Below are 18668 nucleotides of genomic sequence, written 5' to 3' on the forward strand. Positions count from 1 at the left end.
TTAGTGACAGGGGTAGGGAAAAGAAATTTATATGCATGTGACAATTCAAAGTTAAGCTTAATATTGTTGTTTCTCAGTTTTACTGTGAAAAAGATTTGAGGGAAATAAAAAACATAATTGAGTTTATGTAATATTTTGCTGATTGGTTGATTTTTAAATTTTTTTGTCTTGCATTGTTTTCTTGTGTGGTCAACATAATGCTGCATCATACATAGGCTGCCTTAGTGTGATGGGAGTAGCAATTTGCTTATTAGTAGCAGGTTACTAGACCGTGAAAATGTAACTGAAAAAGGAAAAAACTCTTTCACAAAGCCTGTCTTACTTCATGCTCAAGGAACTCCACCTTTCTGCTGCTGTTGAATAACTCCAGAATATTTAGCAGTGAAACATAGGCCTTGTGTAATATCTAAACCTTGTATAATACCTTAGTTATTCCAGAAATTGGGGTGTTCTTGAAATGTGTTTTTGTTCAGGTCCTGGCACAGCCACTGCGACTTGTATTCAAAACTGCTGCATTAGCTGAATTCCCAGACCCTGACCTGCTTGAGGTTGCTGCCTGGAGGGAGATTTTCAGTGTGCCTTTTCTCAGAAAGGAAAGGAAAAAAACAGAAAAATGTCTCAAATTCTCTGGTGCTGGACAGTGATACTGGCAGGACAGTAAGAAAATGGGAGTAGTACTGTTGCTCCAGTGCATTATTCCAGATGTGAACAGGAGAGAAAGCTATAAACAGGAAAATGTATTTTTGTCCACCAACTTTGTACTGTACCAGAATTCTTGGAGTGGGTACAAAATATACTTTATTCCTTGAACACAGCAAGATTAGAATCTGTAGTATTCTTTATTGTAAGCTAAAAGAGCAGTATCACTCATCATTTAGTAAAACACCTCTCAAAAGTGGTCTTTAAAAAGAAAAATAACTGAAGAGATTTTGTCATTTGTAGCAAGAGATTTCAAAAGATTTTTCCCTTCATACTATGAGTCATTGAAAAAAAAGTCTCGACAAAAAAATCAATGGGCAGTACATTTTATATTCGAATTTGACTTTTCAAAATAGCTAGAGAATTAACTGAGAGTGTTTCAGGATTTGAAAAATCTTTTGTAAAATCAGAGAAATAGTAAGCAAAAAAAATTTAAATGGCTTCTTACACGCTCACTTTTAAAAAATTATATGTAAATAGATGCTCTTTTATATACTGTTTGTTAAACTTGCAGGACTAAAATCTTAACAACGCTTACATTTCAGACTGAAAGCTAAAGCTTTTATACTTTGCCCCAACAGAACAGCAACAGAGTGAAAAACTGACATTGCTTCTTTCAGCACATGACTTAGATTAGAAAATTAAGGAAAGGCAAAGGACGTCAGTAACTGAAATTCTTCAAATCAAATTACCAAGCATTAAGTAGTAGACTAGCAGGATAAGTAAGAAGAAGCATAAAACCATAAATGTGCCACGGGTTTAGAAGGAGGGAAAAGTGCAAAAGCTTTTTTGTTTTGCTGGTTTTCTGCTTTGCATTTCATGGGCACATACTTGTTCCCTGGTTAGAACCTAATTGGAAGTGTTTGGTGTGAGGCAACTCTGATGGTGTTGGGATGATGCTGCTTCAGTTCCCATGTGCAGCAGAGTTCCTCCACAGCCATTAACACTTTCTGTGGGACTGGTACCAGCTCAGCTTTTGTTTGTCATTTAAAACGTGCCATGGATGAGTCATCCATTACTGGCTTCAGCCAGTCTTGTGCTTATGCTTGAATCCTTCCTTTGCAGCATGGTAAAATTAGGAGGAATTCTAGCTTTTCATCAGTATGCTGACCTGGCTTTCTTCTTTCTGATTCTTTGTGTAGTGAAAGTTTGGCATCTGGGGCTTTTTCCAGCCATCAGATTTGGTCTTTTCTCCATAACAACAAGAAAAATAAAATGTTACTGTGTTGCTGTTTGAGCTATGTAAAGCATAGGAAAAACGTACAGTAAGAGAACACAAAACAATTTCCCAGCCCCTTGGATACCAGCTGTGTAACAGTATTGGTAATATTTACTTGGCCTTTTATGGGTTTTATTATTACCTAAGAAATTTATACATAAATTACTTTGGAGATGGGAAGTTAAACTAGGAAAAAATGCTAAGGTAAACTTGTTACTTATATTTCTGTGCTCCAGTCTACCTGGAAGGTCTTTCCTACCATGCAGTGGGCAGTGTCATGTGCAAAAATAGATTCATTTACCTGTGCATGAATTTTAGCAATCAGTAGTTAAACATGATTCATATGTTTAAGAATACCTCAATCCACAAGTATGCTGAAATAAAATGGATTTTAAGCCCTGCATTGTTTTTGTCCCCAGGGTAAAACATCAAGTGGAATACTTGGGTCTGAAAGAAAATATTCGAGTAAGAAGAGCTGGCTACGCCTACAGACGGGTTTTCAAGAAGTTTCTGCAGAGGTAGGTAACACTGGTTCAGAAGCATTGCTGTAAACAACAGCACATTTGTTTACATGATGAGGAGGGAACTAAGAGGCTGCAAGTTTTGAAACCTTCTCATTGCCCCCTACCCCTTTCTCCACATGTGCCTTGCGCAGTGATCCAGATTACACAGAGATTTTGAAGTGCTTTAAAGCCTGGCTTTGTGTTGTTGAAAGTACTTCATTTTTTCTGTAAACTTGCCTAAGGCCTCAGTATTTGTAGTGCTATGAGAGGCTTCCTCAAAGTTACAAAGAGTTAAAGGAACCACTGCAGTGCTGAAATCTGAGTGTCCAGCTGCAAGCCCTTGTCTAAAATGTTACTGCTCCACGGCAGACAGAAGACACGTAAAGAAATCCATGCCTGCCATTCAGCCATTGCAGTGTAAAGAGTAACCTTAGTGTACAGTGCTCGTTACCCTTCCACTAGGGTTCCACCAGCTGGGAATGGGTGCAGCTCAAACCTCTGCAGCTGCTCACTGAATGAATGAAAGCAAGTCAGAGCTCTGTAAGGTCAGTCCTGTTCTCAGTGTCTTAGGACCAGCTGTTAACATGATTAACTACCTCCACTAGCTAATGAAATCCTCTTAAATAAGAGCAGTTTCAAGATTTATACAACATTCAGCTTCTGTTTTTCAGAAGCTGGAGACATACAGCTAATAAGTGCCCAAAAAAGGCTTTATGTCATAAATCAGCTTTTGTTGGAAGTCGTTGCATTGAATTTGAGAGTATAAAATAAAAACCCAATCAGTTTTTGAAAGGAGTGGAGTATAATTAATCAGACAGCACAGAACAAAGCCATTAGTAATACTTCATGATAATACCAAGAATATTCTGATAATGTAGTAACTGTCAGACCTAAAATCTCTGAAAGTATGGACTTAATTTTCATTATAAAACAATTTAAAATTCCTTTTTCTTCATGATCTTCAAGCCCAGACATATAAACATGAACATTCTACAAGCTATGTTACTTAACACAGACTGTTGCTGAGACAAGTAACAGATTTATACTGTGTGTCAAATCTAGCCTGAGCACAGACTGTGAGAGCTCTGCCCAAAGGAAAGTTACGTGATACTTCTGGATCCACAGGCAACTGAAACTCTTCTTTAGGGAATTCATCCTTTTGTTTCAGATTAATTAGCTTTGTTAAATTTAACATTTTGTTATGAGTAAAACTCTTCCTGCACCCTTTCCATTCACAGTTCCTAGCATCCAGAACAAGCTCTGTTCTGACCCCCTGAGTCAGTGTGAGTAAAAGCGGGCTGAGGCATGGGATGGACAGGAAATGCATGCTTGTACACTTGTTTTCATTGGGCGTTCCTTGGCAGCTCCATGCAATTGGAGATTGCTGGGCTGAATAGACTTTTATGTACAAAATTTACATTTGCATGCAAAAAGCCACAGCCACTGAAAAGGCCTGTGTGTTCCCAAGCATAACCAATCTGAAAGCTGAGCTCCCACTCCCTATTTAGCCATCAGACCTAACTGCTTACTTATTGTAATACATAACTGGGGGCAGTCATGATTTGAAATTGTTTCAGAAGCATGTTAAGAACACATTTAGTACTTGTGCTGAAATAATCTGCAAGATCAAATTACACAAGCTTGACAAACCTGGATTCATGGATAGTGACATGACTGGTTTCATGGGAAGCATGCACGAGGACACTGAAGTGCCATTGCTAAACAGCAGTGAACAGTAGGAGTTATCACGTTATCAAACTGAAATGCTTAAATAGTGCATGCCATAGAATAATGTTTATTCTGCCCTGTAGACTTGTCACACCAGTAAAATGTATGAAGTTAATTTGATGAAAAAGGAGAATTTCAAATCTATTCTTACTTTGTACCCAAGAGATTTACTTGTATTAAAAGGGCTTGAATCACGTTTTTCCCTGTGCCTTCCTTTACAGCTCGGGAGATGTAGGAGAGAATTTGTAGCATGCTGAAATGTCATGTCACAGTCTCTTGTGTGGAAGGCAGCAGTTTCAAACACCTTTATTCACCTCGGCTCCTTTACCTTCAGACTTGGTTAGACCTACCTGTACAGCTGCACTGTTGGCAGTACATGATGAGCCTGCAAAAGAGGCTGGTAAATAAATGAGCTGGGAGTTACTTTAACTTACAACTCCTTACTGCGTTGCATCTGTTTATGCCATAATACTGATACATCACATAAATATGTAAGTGTACACATTCTGTCTAAACATAGATTGTGTATAATATGCTGCTATATTTAAGGTGGTGTAAGAGCTACTTCATTACACCATACAGCAGAGTACCTGAGCATTTGTTAACTGAGAGATTTGAACATGAGAACATCAGTGGTTTGAATCCTACTGAATTATTCAGAAGTTACTCTCTCTCGATGCACCTTCTATTCAAAGGTGTTTGGGTTTCGTGATATATTTCTTTTTAAGTGTTTGCTATTTCTGTTTGTGTGGCATTGTTAAATTGCATGACACTGTTTCTGCTTCTTGGCTGGATAACATTTTAGATATTATGATAATGGGTAATCAACATTCCTTTAATGTATTTTCCACCAATTCCTTGTGTGATTTTTGAGAACATTTTATTAGGAGTTGCCTAAATCATCTTAACAACTTGGGAATTACCACAAACTGACCTTCATACTTGATCACTTTTTTCATGTGTTGAATACTTTTACTAATAAGTGTGATATAGTTTACATAACTTAAGTATGCCTAAGGCATTAAAAGGAAATTGTCAAGAGTAAAGAACATAAGATTTTGGGGAGAAATTTGTCTCAACGTATTTAGCTGTTCTCTAGTCTTGTCAAAGAAGCCTAAACAGCTGCTGCCAGAGAAGTTACTTACCCATAGATATGCTGGGGCAGCTAAAGCCCAGCAGTGCTCCTTTGGTGGGCAGTTGAACAAGGCATCTTTGTAACTCCAGCCTGGCAGTTCCAAGAGCCTAAGTGAGGCCTGGAACAGTGGACAGTTTAAAAGGGGCTGCAACCCTGGCATCCACTTAATTCTCAATGCTTACAGAGGACACCATGAGAGAGAAGGCGAGGTGTTTCTTTCTGTCAAAGACATGCTGTTAGAGCCACTTCCCTGCTCCTTCCGGGCCCTTTGTGGGGTCAGTTCCCAGCGTGCCCTCAATGTAGCACCAACATCACTGTTGCTTCCTTCTTGCACCAGAGGCCAAGCCAGAGGCTTCCTGGGATAGAGCCAGGAATTGGCTTCTTGCTAAATGCAGCCCAGCTGTTGAACAGGTGGGTTTGAGCACAAACTGTCACTTGCTCAGAAACAGAAAAGATGTTTGTAAGAATAAGACAGACTGAGAAGGCTTGAGTGAGAAATTGGATGTGTGCTTGGGAATCAGTTTAGAATACCAAGGATTTAGGTACTCAAATCTGGACCACAGGTCATTGCTGGTGAATAACCTCCCCCCGGACTTCAGCAGATTCCAGCAGAACTTTCTGCAATTAACTGCTGCTTACCAGGTAGTAACTTAGCATCTGGAAATGGGAGACTTGGGGGCACTGTTGTCCTTCTCAGTTGTTTGGTCTCACTAAACAGGAAACATCCTAATACCGTGCATCTTCACACACACCAAGCTCTGAGTCCTGCTGCCATTGCCAACCTCTGCCAGGGTAATGCTGGCCAAGAGTCAGTGGTGTTCTGCTGCTGCTGTTTGACCCCAGGTTTTAATCTCTTCTCCTTGGTGGTTAAGGTATGCCATTCTGACCAAAGCAACCTGGCCCTTGTGGAAAGGAGAAGAGAAACAAGGAGTCCTCCACCTGCTTCAGTCAGTCAACATGGATCCTGACCAGTACCAGCTTGGGAAGTCCAAAGTCTTCATCAAAGCTCCAGAGTCTGTAAGTGTGCCAGAACACAATTCTTTAAATATGCAACTGTTTGCTGAAATGAATGTCCTGCCCACTCAGAAGCTGAGCATGACACCTGCTAAGGTGGGGGAAGTGTAAAAATCTAAGACAGGCTGGGCACATCTGTCATAGAGGCTGTGTAAAAGGCACACTATATAAGGCCACTGCAGGGTTTTGGCACTTAATACAAAGAGAATTAAATGCATCAAGAAGAGGAAAAATGGGTTATGAAGATGCTTTGGTATCAAGAACATTGGTCCTCTTCTCATAACAAATGCTACTGATGAAGGTAGAATAGTCCCCAGGGATGGTAAGGATATGTTACACAGCATGGAGTAAATCAACATTCCAGAATGACTGCAACTTGAAATTCCAAAGAGAATATTAAGGAGGCATCACAAGGCTGGTTTTATCCTGTAGCTACTAAACCATGCAAAATCTGTTGGAAAGAAGTTTTCTTACTTTGCTATTCAGGAAAGTTGTTAAGGAAAATCTGTGCTCTCCTCACCCTCATGTATTCCTGATACATCAGAAACAATGGGGCTTAGTTTGTGTAGCACGTCGTGCAGTTGAGCATTGATTTCTTGGTGCTTAATCTGAAGTTACATGCTAGAACAAAAGCTGAACACTTGCATGGCTACCATTTGCTGTTCCAAGAACATTTTTCTCTGTAGAACGGTAGTAACTCAGGCAGTGACACTGCTGTGTCCAATCACATAGGAAGATATTTGTTAAAGGACAAAAGAATGCTTCTCCAAGTCACAATAGAAATTTTGTTGTTTTTAGCATAAATAGGGTAAGATACTGTTCAGGAATAATGGGATTTACATTCCTGCCCGCATCTGAGGGACATGTTTATACACTACAGCATAGAGTGCTCAAGATGTTGGTTATTACAATACTCCAGGTGCATATTGGCAGAGCAGGAAACTAATGTGGGATTGATCCTACTTGGTCATTACAACAACACCCGGCTAATTCTGAGGGAGTGTGAGCCTTACCTGCTTCTCTGGAGCACAGCTGTGATTTGAGCCTTACCTGCTTCCTCTGGAGCACAGTTGTGATTTCTTTCTGGAGATAATTGGGAGTTTTGTCTTACGAAGTCAGTGCAATTTCCTGGTGTCTGTCTTCTGTTTAGTAGCCAAGTGGCAAGTGCTGCCATGGGGTTGATGGATCCAGTTCCCCTTCAGTCAATTAATAATCTATACCCCAACATCATGTGCTACAGGTTCTTTTCAGAGGAAGATGTAGTCCAGTGGAAGCATCTTCCCATCCTGATGCATTTTTGTGATGCTAAGTCCTGCTTGCATGGATATGCCATTTAATGGTGTATCTGTGAGTTTTACTGAAGGGCAGTTCTGCAGCTTAGGACAACATGAAGTTGACTGGAAATTTTTGGGGGGTTGTGTTTTGATTTTAATTTAAAATAATGCTTTCAATTACTGTATATGTTTTCTTTCATTTTTTTAATGCCGTGAAATCTATTTTTAAATAAGTACCAAAAAGAGTTTGGCTTTTTTTATTTTAAGCAGAAAATGTTTTTGTGAACTGAATATTTTAAAGCTTGATTTATAGATTTTATTAAGAAAGATAATCATCTTTCATCTTATATTACTAAGGTACTGGCTAGGGTTGTATTGCTTTTGAGAAAAATAATCTTTTAGATGGTAAATGAAATTTTTTCTTTCTTCCACCAAAAAGAGCACCTGTTGTGGTTAATCAGATAAAAATATTTTATTTGCTTGCGAGTGTAAGGGGAGGCTTTACAATACATATTTTAGGAAAGGGCTTGTGCAGTATCTTTATTTCTATAGGTTAAGAACTGTATTTTAGCTCAGTGATTTAGTTGAACTTCCTTAACGGTGACCTTCAGCTGCAGATGATAGATTATTTTGCAATTAGCATTATTGTTAGAGAAATAAATGGGGAGTGCTCAGGAGAGGACAGCATCAATATTGTCACTGTAACCTGAATTGCAGGAGGGGTTGGTCATGTCCCTGCTGCAGCTGAGGATGTTTTTGCACCAGGAGCTCTCGTGCCTGTGCTGAAACCCCAGTGAGTCCTTGTGTTCGGGAAGAGATTTTAAATATTTTTTAAAATAAGTTTGCTGTAGATGGAGAATTGCCAACTGTGAAATAAGGTTTTATGGGTGGCAGAAAGAAGGCTTTGTTATTTACATTTCTATCACACACCTGAATAAATAACTCTGTATGGGAGCAAGTGAGGTTCTGTGGAAATGGTTTGCACCAGATCGAGTTTCCTTTAAGATCAATATGAACAACAATATTTTTCTAGATTTGCATGGGTTAGAGCAGCAAAGTAAAAAAAAAAAAAATCCTAAAGCCCAGGTTTGCTTCTCCATATACCTGTTTTTACTAATTTTATCTCTTGAAAGCTAGGAGAAAACTTACACACAATGGAGGGAAATAATAAGCAACAGTCATGTCAGTGAATTGATTGAGTGCTGCAATTTAGCCAAATGCTTATGCTCCTGATAAGACAAAAACCCCATTTAACTAAAGTATGTAAAAGGCTATAGTGAATATGCTGCATCCTGCAAAAAAATATGAAGTTGTTCTAATGCATTGAATTTACATATATTTAGTAGGACCTGGGAAATTCTCAAAAAAGGGGATGCACCTTCCATTCCTGTTTTAATAAAACAGTATTTTCTCTTGATTTATGACATTTTAGACCCAAAAATCTTACTATGACATACTTTTGACATACCTTTGGGGGTGAGAGAGAATGGAGCCAGGGGACACAAGGGTATGAAATTCAGCCAGGGAAGAAAGTTGCTTGTGAGCAGTGCGTTATGTTACACATTGCACAGATCCCCACAGACATGGTAACATTCTGACTAGAGAAGTAGGAATTTTGGAGAATGTGTGGATGGAGGCTGAAGAAATGGCCAGTGGAGAACCTTGAGTTGCACCAGTAGCATATCTCAGGGAGAATCCATGTTCCTCTTCCTTCATCATGGGGTATGGAACTTAATGGGTAGACTGGTAAGAGCCACAGCCACTCAAGCATCGGAGATTTCTTCCAGAAAAGGTTACCTTAACATTCCAATCTCACATCCCACAGTTGTGGAAGAGGCACCAGCTTGGATCTAGAGTGAAATGTACTGGAGAGTTGTTGAAAGTAAAATGCAGCTTTTTCTTGAACTTTGCATGTAAAATGTTTGACCCACTGCATTGTCTCTTTGTACAGCTGTTCCTGTTAGAAGAGATGAGAGAGAGGAAGTATGATGGGTATGCCAGGGCCATCCAGAAGGCCTGGAGGAAGTACACAGCCAGAAAAAAATATGTGCAGATGAGAGAAGAAGGTAGGTCGTAACTTCTGCTGGCAGGCACTTCACACACACACATGGTTCCAGGAAGAGCAGGAGGGACACGAAAAGGAAGGCAATCTCTCCCTCTCTAGGCAAAAGTTGCATTACAGGTGACTGTCTCGGAATGATGACCTTGTTGGACCACTAAGGTACCACTAATGAGGTTGACTGCTCTGCATGCACAGACCTCTTGGACTGCCCAGTGTTTTGCTCTCAAATCAAAACCAGACTGAGTAGGACAGACAGCAAAAGATGCTGCAGGGGAGGCAGAAAAGAAAACTTCCCACAGTTATGCAAAATCTGAATAATCTGTAGGTGATAAAATCAATCCAGGGACTCTACTGGGACTTAGTTGTGTGTGACCTGAGCTGTGTGAATGAACACACTCGGTTTAGAAGGGTTAATCTTTAATTTCCAGCAGTGAGTGAGAAATTTCCGACTTCCAGAAGTGCTCCCAATTAACCAGAACTACTGAGCTTGCCATCAGTGTATTTCATTAGGAATTGATTTAATGATCACATACATCCTTATCTAAAGGATCAGTAGCAGTACTTCACTTTTTTCCATATTAGAAACAATTTGGTTATCACTTCCCAAGAAATTCCGTGTGAAACAGTTGGCTCTTTGAGAGCATGAGTTTAGGAAATTTAGTAGATGCTATTAATCAGTGTTTATCTTTGGTGTTTAAGCATCAGATCTCTTGCTGAACAAGAAAGAGAGAAGACGGAACAGCATTAACAGGAATTTTGTGGGAGATTACATAGGCTTGGAGGACCATCCTGAGCTACGGCAGTTTGTGGGCAAACGGGAGAAGATCGATTTTGCAGACACTGTAATTAAATACGACAGACGGTTTAAGGTGGGTGGAACAGCAACATCCCCTAAAGATGAGTTTTGCTGGGAGTCAGAGTTGTCTTCACCATCCTGTCACAGAAACTGCCCAGGTCAGGGTCACACCATGCAGGACACGGCTGTGTATTTTTAATGTTGTGTTTCAGAGCGTGAAGCGAGATCTCATCCTGACTCCCAAGTGCATTTACCTGATTGGGCGTGAAAAGATAAAGCAGGGCCCAGAGAAAGGCCAGGTAAAGGAAGTCTTGAAGCGAAGGATGGAAGTGGAGAGAATTCTTTCTGTTTCTTTAAGGTCAGTACCTGGAATATATTTTTCCACTGACAGAGCAATTTGTGTAGGATGGGAAAAATAAGTTGATGAAGTGGGAATTGAAAGCTTTCTTTCTGAATTTGCTTGCTTTGGGTTTCCGACTTGCTTCAGTAACCTTCAAATTTCCAATTTATCTCTAATCACAAAATCTGCCGTTATTGAAGAGAAGAATTATAATTGTAACTTTATTAGCACATGATTTTTTGCTAACAGTAATTACTATAAGATGACTAAGTAGTATTCCTGTCTCTCAAAAGGGATTATTTCAGATATTCCATTACCAACTCCTGAAAAAAAACAAACCTGTTCTCAGAAAGCAAGGTTCTGTAATTAATGCTGCTTGGACTTCGTATGTTTTTAAAAATTAACCATGAGTACTCTGCAAATATCATTATAATGCTGGCTGTATTTGCTGATGACATTTTAAACTGGATGGTATATGCTCTGATTTCCTTGCAGCACCATGCAGGATGACATTTTCATTCTACATGAACAGGAATACGATAGTTTGCTTGAATCAGTCTTCAAAACGGAGTTTTTAAGCCTCTTATCTAAACGATACGAAGAGAAAACACAAAGAAAACTACCTCTGAAATTTAGCAATACGTGAGTTATGGCCTTTTTCAATGGGCTTTTAGGGATAAATGTTTTGTTCTTGCTGTCAGGGCAAATGAGTGAGTGCAAGCTGTACTTTATTTACAGTAACAGGAGGTAGCACAGTGTAAAACCCTGTATGTGCAAGGAGACCAGACTTTGTGCTTGCCTTGTTGGAGTAACAGGTTAGGATTTACCAGGGCCAGTTGTCCCTTCCCACTGTGTGTGCATGGAGAGCTGCCTTCTTTCTCCTGCCTGTGGCACTGGGCCCATGCCTCTGCAGCTCTGCCACGGAGCAGCTGTGCCAGCAGAGCCCAGGGCAGGGCCCTGCACAGCCACTGCACAGCTGCTGCTTGGCTCCTGACAGGAGCAGGGAGCATCCCCTTCCTGCTTCTTCACCTTCACCTAGGAGTGCAGACATCTCAATGAAGAGTTTGAAAGAATTCTTGGCACGTAATATAACAGTCTGAAATGCTGAAGTTTGTGGGTGCAGGGGACTGCAGGGTAAAAGAATAATTCTAAAGAGGCCTCACTTAAGTAAGTGATATTGGGAACATTTTTTAGAAACAAGCCTGAAAACCTAGAGCATGTCTGATGAGCATTTTGGCTGTGAGGACATCCTGGAAACAATCCCAGCAAATGTGCTTTTGTTAATACTTCCACCCATTAAGGAGATCAGCAACAGCAGGCCTTGGATTTGTATGTTTATTTTATTGCCTTCAAAAAGGTGGAGGAATTATGAAAGGCAGCAGTAGATCACTATTTTTGTTTGTAAAGGGTGTAGAAGGAGCATTGAGTGTGGAAGTATGGAACATTATTGTAGCATACACTCCTGTGCACTGGGAATGCAAAGCTAGTACCAGGAGTAAATGTCATATATTACGCTTCTGGGGTCTTGCCCAAAACCGTATCTGGGTACAGTTCAGAGCAGATGGATAGTGTGGCAGTGCTGGGAAAGAATGTGCGTGTGTATGTGTGTCTGCATGGGAAGGACTGTAAAATGAAAGGGTGAGGTGTTTGTATGCAGAACTGTTCACCTGCAGCACAGCATAGGGCCTGCCCCAAAGCCCACGCAGGGCAGTGTACAGCCACCCACACCTCCAGTGTGCGTGCACCTCTGACAGTGTGTACAGGGCAATGTCCCCAAACACAGCCTCGAGCAGCACCAGCAGAGGCAGTGCCAGAGGCACTGGTGGCTGAGGGCTCACACATCTTTCTTCAAAGCTCACTGTCCTCTCCAGAGCATCTTAAAACTTCCTTTGAGAAGCTGTACCAGGAAAGTTAGTGTGTCAATTAAGAAGAACATTAAAAAAAAAAAAAAAAGCATGGAAAAAAGATTTAATTAGGTGGTTATGTCAGCTGAGTCTCATGGAATGCAGATTCTCAGTGTAAGCTTTTAATTTTGTATTTCTAAGTTATCTGCTGCCAAGCAGTACTGTCTTGATTTGATGTAGGAATTCTGGGTTTTTTTCATTCATGTGTTCACGTGCTTCTGTCAGACTTGAAGTGAAGCTGAAGAAGGAGAGCTGGGGGCCCTGGAGCAGTGCTGGTTCTCGACAAGTGCAGTTTATGCAAGGCCAAGGAGATGTAGCCATTCTCAAACCAAGTAATAAAGTGCTGCAGATCAGCATTGGACCAGGGCTACCAAAGAATTCCCGTAAGTATGAATTTCCTCTAGAAATTAGGGAAAGGTTTATAAATTCAGAGAATGGTGGACTTTTCTATCCGTCCTGGCTCTAGCCTCACTGTGTTCTTTATTAATTTCTCTGTAACACTTACACAAAGATCTTAAGGAAACAGCAGAATTCCTTGCTGCTCTACAGCTGTCAGTGTTCTGGGCCTTGTTTACTGTAGTGGCAAGAAGGCTTTGCTTTATATCCTCAGGTTGAACTGGATCACAAAAGGGAGAATATCCCAAAGTCATCCTTTTTGCACCTAATGCTTTGTAACAGCCTGGCCAACCCTGCAGCAGTCAGATTCCTTATTCCTGAAGATCAGCTCTTTCTGATGACAGAACAGGGGGTCTGGCAGCCAGCAGGATTTACCTAATTAATGTAATTTTGAAGGGGTAACAGAATGTTGCTGGTTTCTTCTAGGTCCTACTAGACGGAACCTTACCCAAGGCAGAGGGTATTCCAGCAGGTCTCAAAATCAGGCTTATCCTATGAGAGCTGCACCACCTCCTCCGGGTAAGTCCTCTTAGCCTGGGAAAAACAGAGTTCCAAATGGCGACTTTTGTTTTTCTCTTGTCATCTGGTAATTTTTAGCCAGTAAAAAAATAATGGTGACAGTTTAAATTTCTCTTACAAAATCCTGCCTGGAAAGCATGTTTGTAGGCATTTTATGAAGTGTCTTGCTGGATATTCCTGCAGAGATGTCCAGCTTGTTGTGGATGGTGACTTGTTCAGACACTTGGTAAAAGTCACTGAATGTAAACCTGAGCCTGTAGCTGTCTCCATTGTGAAGAGTACAAGCTCTGTGCTTATCAAGCCATAGACAATCCTTTGCAGTGAAACTGCTTTCAGTGCCAGCCACAGCACAGAATGCAATTTGTGTCTCATTGTCCTGCCCTGTCAGACATATTACAACTCCTGTGTGCCTGAGTGCTGGGAGACAGCAACTGTGCCAGTGAACAGCCCTTTCTGCGGGGGACTGATGTAATTAGGGTGTTCCACTTCTGCCCTGGGCAGATATGATTAATTTTGCTTGTGAACTCAGAGGGGAGAACAATATTCCATTGACCCGGCATTTCCCAAGAGGTTTTTTTTTTACTTACACTCCCAGAGTAGTTTCTTTTTAACAAAGAGTCCTCTTTCAGTCAGCTGCTGTTTATTGAGAAGCACAGTGCTAATGGTGGAAGTTGGGGGTGTGACAGTCTTGGTCACCAAATTAAATAGACAATTCCAAATCCTCACAGCTGTATTGAGTCAAACTAAGGACTGTGTGATGTGTCAGAACTGGTTGTGAAGTGGGAAATTACTGTAAGGAACTGACCTGTTGGCAGACATATAGTGAGTATTTGTACATCAGTTAAAGCAAGGACAGAGTCTGGTTTATACTTTCAAAAACTGTTTCAGCAATTTTATAGCTAGGAGAAGTGTCATTGCTGAAGTTAAGTGCTGTGTTGACCCTCAGGCATTGGGGTACATTTAAAAGGTGACTAGAAGGTTTTCTTACAGACCTCTCTGTAGGTTCTAGTAACATGGATTTTGGTTTATTTGGTTGTTTTTTGTATGTTAAGTAAAGTAGCCACATGTAGCTGGAAAAATAAAATTGCAGACGTGTTACAGAAGAGTTCCAGTTACACTGTCCAGACTTTCAAGGAGTTTGAAGCCTTGTCATGATTTGGGCACATTCCTCCTTGAAAGTCCCAAACAACTCTGGGTTCTGGTATTTTCACATCTTGGTTTGAAATCAGTGGTGCAGCAGCTGAACAGAGTGTTCTGTACATGTTCAGAATAACCCAAACCTTTATTTATATCACCTTAAAGTATGTGCCATGCTGGCTTGGATTGCGAAGTGGGGTTTATGTAGGTGTTTATGACCCTTAAGTTCTGCCACAGTATCCAGAGAATATCAGAAGCACAGAACAGCTGTTGAATTCAGTAGGGTTTTCCCAGGTGCCATGATTATGAATTCTCCTCTCTGCACAGCTGTTCTCTGCTAATGTTTAGCAGGCATAATCACAATGGCAAAGGAGAGGGTTACCCCGTCATTAAGGAAATGGAATTTTAATGGAAGCATAGCTCCTGCTTTGCTCCATAGGGGTTTTAGGAATGTAAAGCATGCTGACTTGTGCTCTTCAGGCCCTGATACCTCAAGTAGCTCAGACATGGGTGGGTTTGCTTTAAATTCAAGTTAGAGGCATAATTATTTATTTAAAGGCATAAACCCATGTCACTTCTAGAAAATTCAGACTCCTTTTCAACTATCAAAATAGCATCAAGGTATATTTTTTTTAACAGAACAATAAAAAAGCCCAAACACTCCCCCCCACCCCATGCTTGTTAAAACAGACCAGTATTTATAGCGACTTAATAGAAACAGTCTAATTCCTTGAATATGTGGTAGACTGAGTTTGAACTTCAAAAGAAAAAGAAACAATTCTGGCTAGCTTTGGATTAACCCTTATCTGGATAAAATATTTGGCAATGTTTTAGAGGTGTGGTGGTACCATGTTAGCTAAACTGGAACTCGGCAGAGAGCTAATCCTTGTGCTCACTCAGGGCACACATCTTAAACCTGAGCACAAGTCCATGCAGTTGTGAACCCAAAACAGATTGTCAGCAGACCGGAAACCGAGTATAAATCAACATTTCAACATGATTTGGTTTTCAGGTTCCTTGATAGGTGGGGCTCTCTGACAGCTGTGTCTGACAGTTAAGCCTTCAATCAGCACAAGGAAAAGGTTACCTTTACTGAGCTGGAGTTTGGAATGCATGCATTCATGCTTTATTTACTTCTAGGTCAGCACCAAAATGGAGTAATAAATTCCCCCCAGTCTGCAGCCCATCCCCAGTTCCCAGGAAATCAATGGGCCAATCAGAAGAACCTGTACACAAGTATGACACGACCAGCTTTACCACGGCAAATGTCGGGAGGATCAGGCAAGATTTCACAGCAACCAGAAAGCTTGGATTTCTTGAAAGTACCTGACCAAGGAGCAGCTGGGTAAGATTTTACATTGAATCTGAGAAAAAGATGCCCATTTTTGCCAATTGTTTCACACACTCAAACTCTTCATAACTGATATACTCTGTATGTCAATCACCAGGTTGTGCTATTGAGCTGTACTCTAAGGTATCATCAATTCCATCAGATTCCAAAACACATATGCTATCCTAGAGCTGTAGGAATAAAGGTGAAGCAGTACTAGTTCAATATCTTAAATTTGAATGTTGATGGCCTTAAAAAATTTTAAGGTTTTTCAGTGACCCAGCAGTTTCCCTTATTCCACTCCTGTAGAACATCAGTGGAGCTTCACTATAGTGGGAATCTTGAGTGTCACTTAATTGTCAAAGACTGCTTCCTACTCAGCAGCGCTATGAAAAAAAAAGAAAGAAGCAGCAGTTTGCTGATAACTCCCATGATCTGCATGAATGGGGATTCTTGGAGGCAGCAAAAGTATATTTATTTTTAACCGTATCAAGGGCACCTTTTTGTACAAACAGCCCTGTCTCAGCTGTCAGTCAGCAGACAAGCTCCTTAGCAAGTGTTCTGCACTGAATTACCCTGTTGGCCTAAGCATTCTTTTGCTGATTTGATATATTAGTTACAATGTTAGTGAGCATTAGACACCTCACAGAAATCAAGTAATACCATAAATGTGCACAATTGATAGATTTTGAGAAATGAAAGTGCACAGGGTTCCTTAGGAGGGGCTTTCTAGTTCCTGAACACAGAGCCCTCAACCAAGGTTAGGCAGGTACAGAGGTCTTTTCAGTTGTACTAATGGCAGTCATTTTACCCCACTGTGCCCAGTGTCACCCGTAAGGTATTTCAGGCATATTTAGAGCATTTTCCTGTTTAAGATTAATCTTCAAATAAGAAAAATCACAAAGAAGTGGTCACTGCTACTTATTTTACCACTTTCAAACCCATCGGCACATCCTAACACTTTCAGGCACGTTCCATCTTGTAATAACAATAAGACATAGAGTCTTTAGGTGGTGAGATGTTCTTGTCACGTGTCAGCTTCTTCTGTTAAACTCTTTTACTAATATTAGATTTTGTCTTAAGACTACAGTTCATACAACAACAAAAACACATAAGCCATAGGATAAAGCCAAACCCGAACATCTCAGCTGTTCTGCAGCAGTAACCAAAGGAAGTACTCTTAACAAAAGTGACATTCCCATGGCTGTCTTCCTGAGCATTACGAGCTCCTTTATTAATGCACTGAAAAGAAACAACATAACTGTATTCAGCCGTGGATTTCAGATGAGCATTTCTCTGCCTGTTCCTTTTCAAAAGGAAGCTGCAAGCTAGAAGAGGTGTTAATAGCCATATATAAGTAGATATAATTTTTAAGGATTAGAATTAAGTTCATTTTTAGCAAAGCTGCCAAGAAGGATACACTGGTACTAACAATCCAGTACAAGACCAAGATGAAAATCACCAGGCTCCCTTGCAACAGCAAAACATCTCATTTAAGATACCCTAGTTCTACCATGGCTGCACAAAAGCTGAGCTATTTTCCAAGACTTTTGCTGAATTCTTTAGTTTCCATATGTAGGTCTAGGTTTCACAACATCTCCTACCCTGAGCAAAGGCAGTAGATGCTGAAGAATGGGAGAAAATCTCTCCCCTCATAGATACATTGAGAACTGAAGTGCTGTTATAACCCATACTTCAAATCTTATTTTCTGGTGCAGTTCACTACAAAGTTAGAATTAGACAGGTTTATTGACAAAATTAAGCCTAGGACTTTGTGTAAATAACTGTAACCCTGTTCTGCAAAAGCTGTGTAATGTTACTGTGGCATTACATTACATGATCACAATTCATTCTCCTCCACATCATTACAGTTTTTGTCATTCAGCACATAGATTATTAATTTTAAACTGACATACTGAGTCTAATACCTGTTGTCTCTTCCAGCCTTTATTAGCTGATGAGCTGGCAAAATGCATTTCTTCCCTCTTTCCCCTTCCTAATCTTTGGAGTGGTCACAGCTGTAACAGTTTGTGCAGCATCTCCCCTGCTGCTTCAGAGTTGGCTATAACAGAACAAGTCCATAGATGGCCCTGGAATCTGAGGCAACTTAAAAGATATGCAAGTCTCTGTTGCAGCTTAGTCACAAGAATGGTAAAGTAGCAAGCCTGTGAGCTGGAAATTTGTTTTTGATACTAAAAACTAAATCCCTGTTGACATTGGGGAAAGGGGAGAGACACAGCCTAAGCTGTGCAGATACCAAGATATGCATGAACCGCATGTGCACATTTGCTTCCATTTCAGCCTGGGCACTAAATATCTTCATTTGAACTGCTGGGAAGTCCTTACTCATCCATTTCCATAGGAAAGAAATGGCAACTCTGTCCCTTTCCCAGGGAAGTCTCACACTGCTATTTTTAAGTGTTGTGACATTCAAGAAAATCTTTTTTCCCTTGTTCTGTGATGTTCTTCAAAATGAATTCATTAAGACAGAGGGGTTTGCTAAAGCTCAGGTTTCAGTCACAAGCCCCAAAGCCCACGCGCCCTTGCTGTCGGTCAGTGTCCGCAGGCAGACGTCGAGCCGCCCGCCGCCGGCCCGGGGGAGGCCCAAGACG

At 40.7% G+C, this 18668-nt stretch overlaps 1 protein-coding gene across 3 annotated transcripts in view; it reads left to right on the forward strand.

The window, feature by feature from the left end:
• Positions 1–18668, forward strand: part of MYO1E (myosin IE) — a 109545-nt gene that overhangs the window by 88869 nt on the left and 2008 nt on the right. Inside the window, exons 18-28 of one of the 3 annotated variants that reach the window (XR_001863135.1) lie at positions 2338–2436; positions 6157–6301; positions 9524–9638; positions 10334–10503; positions 10643–10788; positions 11266–11412; positions 12900–13057; positions 13497–13589; positions 15867–16071; positions 18001–18207; positions 18614–18631. Coding sequence is in view for 2 of the 3 variants with exons in the window: in XM_017737764.1 (XP_017593253.1) it covers positions 2338–2436; positions 6157–6301; positions 9524–9638; positions 10334–10503; positions 10643–10788; positions 11266–11412; positions 12900–13057; positions 13497–13589; positions 15867–16071; positions 18614–18646 (1311 nt within the window). In the remaining variant the exon portion in view is untranslated. Of the gene's footprint in view, positions 1–2337; positions 2437–6156; positions 6302–9523; positions 9639–10333; positions 10504–10642; positions 10789–11265; positions 11413–12899; positions 13058–13496; positions 13590–15866; positions 16072–18000; positions 18418–18613; positions 18647–18668 lie in introns of those variants that run through there. The other 2 variants (XM_017737764.1, XM_017737769.1) reach the window with 2 other exon arrangements.

Source organism: Corvus brachyrhynchos, unplaced genomic scaffold (genome assembly GCF_000691975.1).
Source record: "Corvus brachyrhynchos isolate BGI_N302 unplaced genomic scaffold, ASM69197v1 scaffold200, whole genome shotgun sequence".
NCBI classification, from domain to species: domain Eukaryota; kingdom Metazoa; phylum Chordata; class Aves; order Passeriformes; family Corvidae; genus Corvus; species Corvus brachyrhynchos.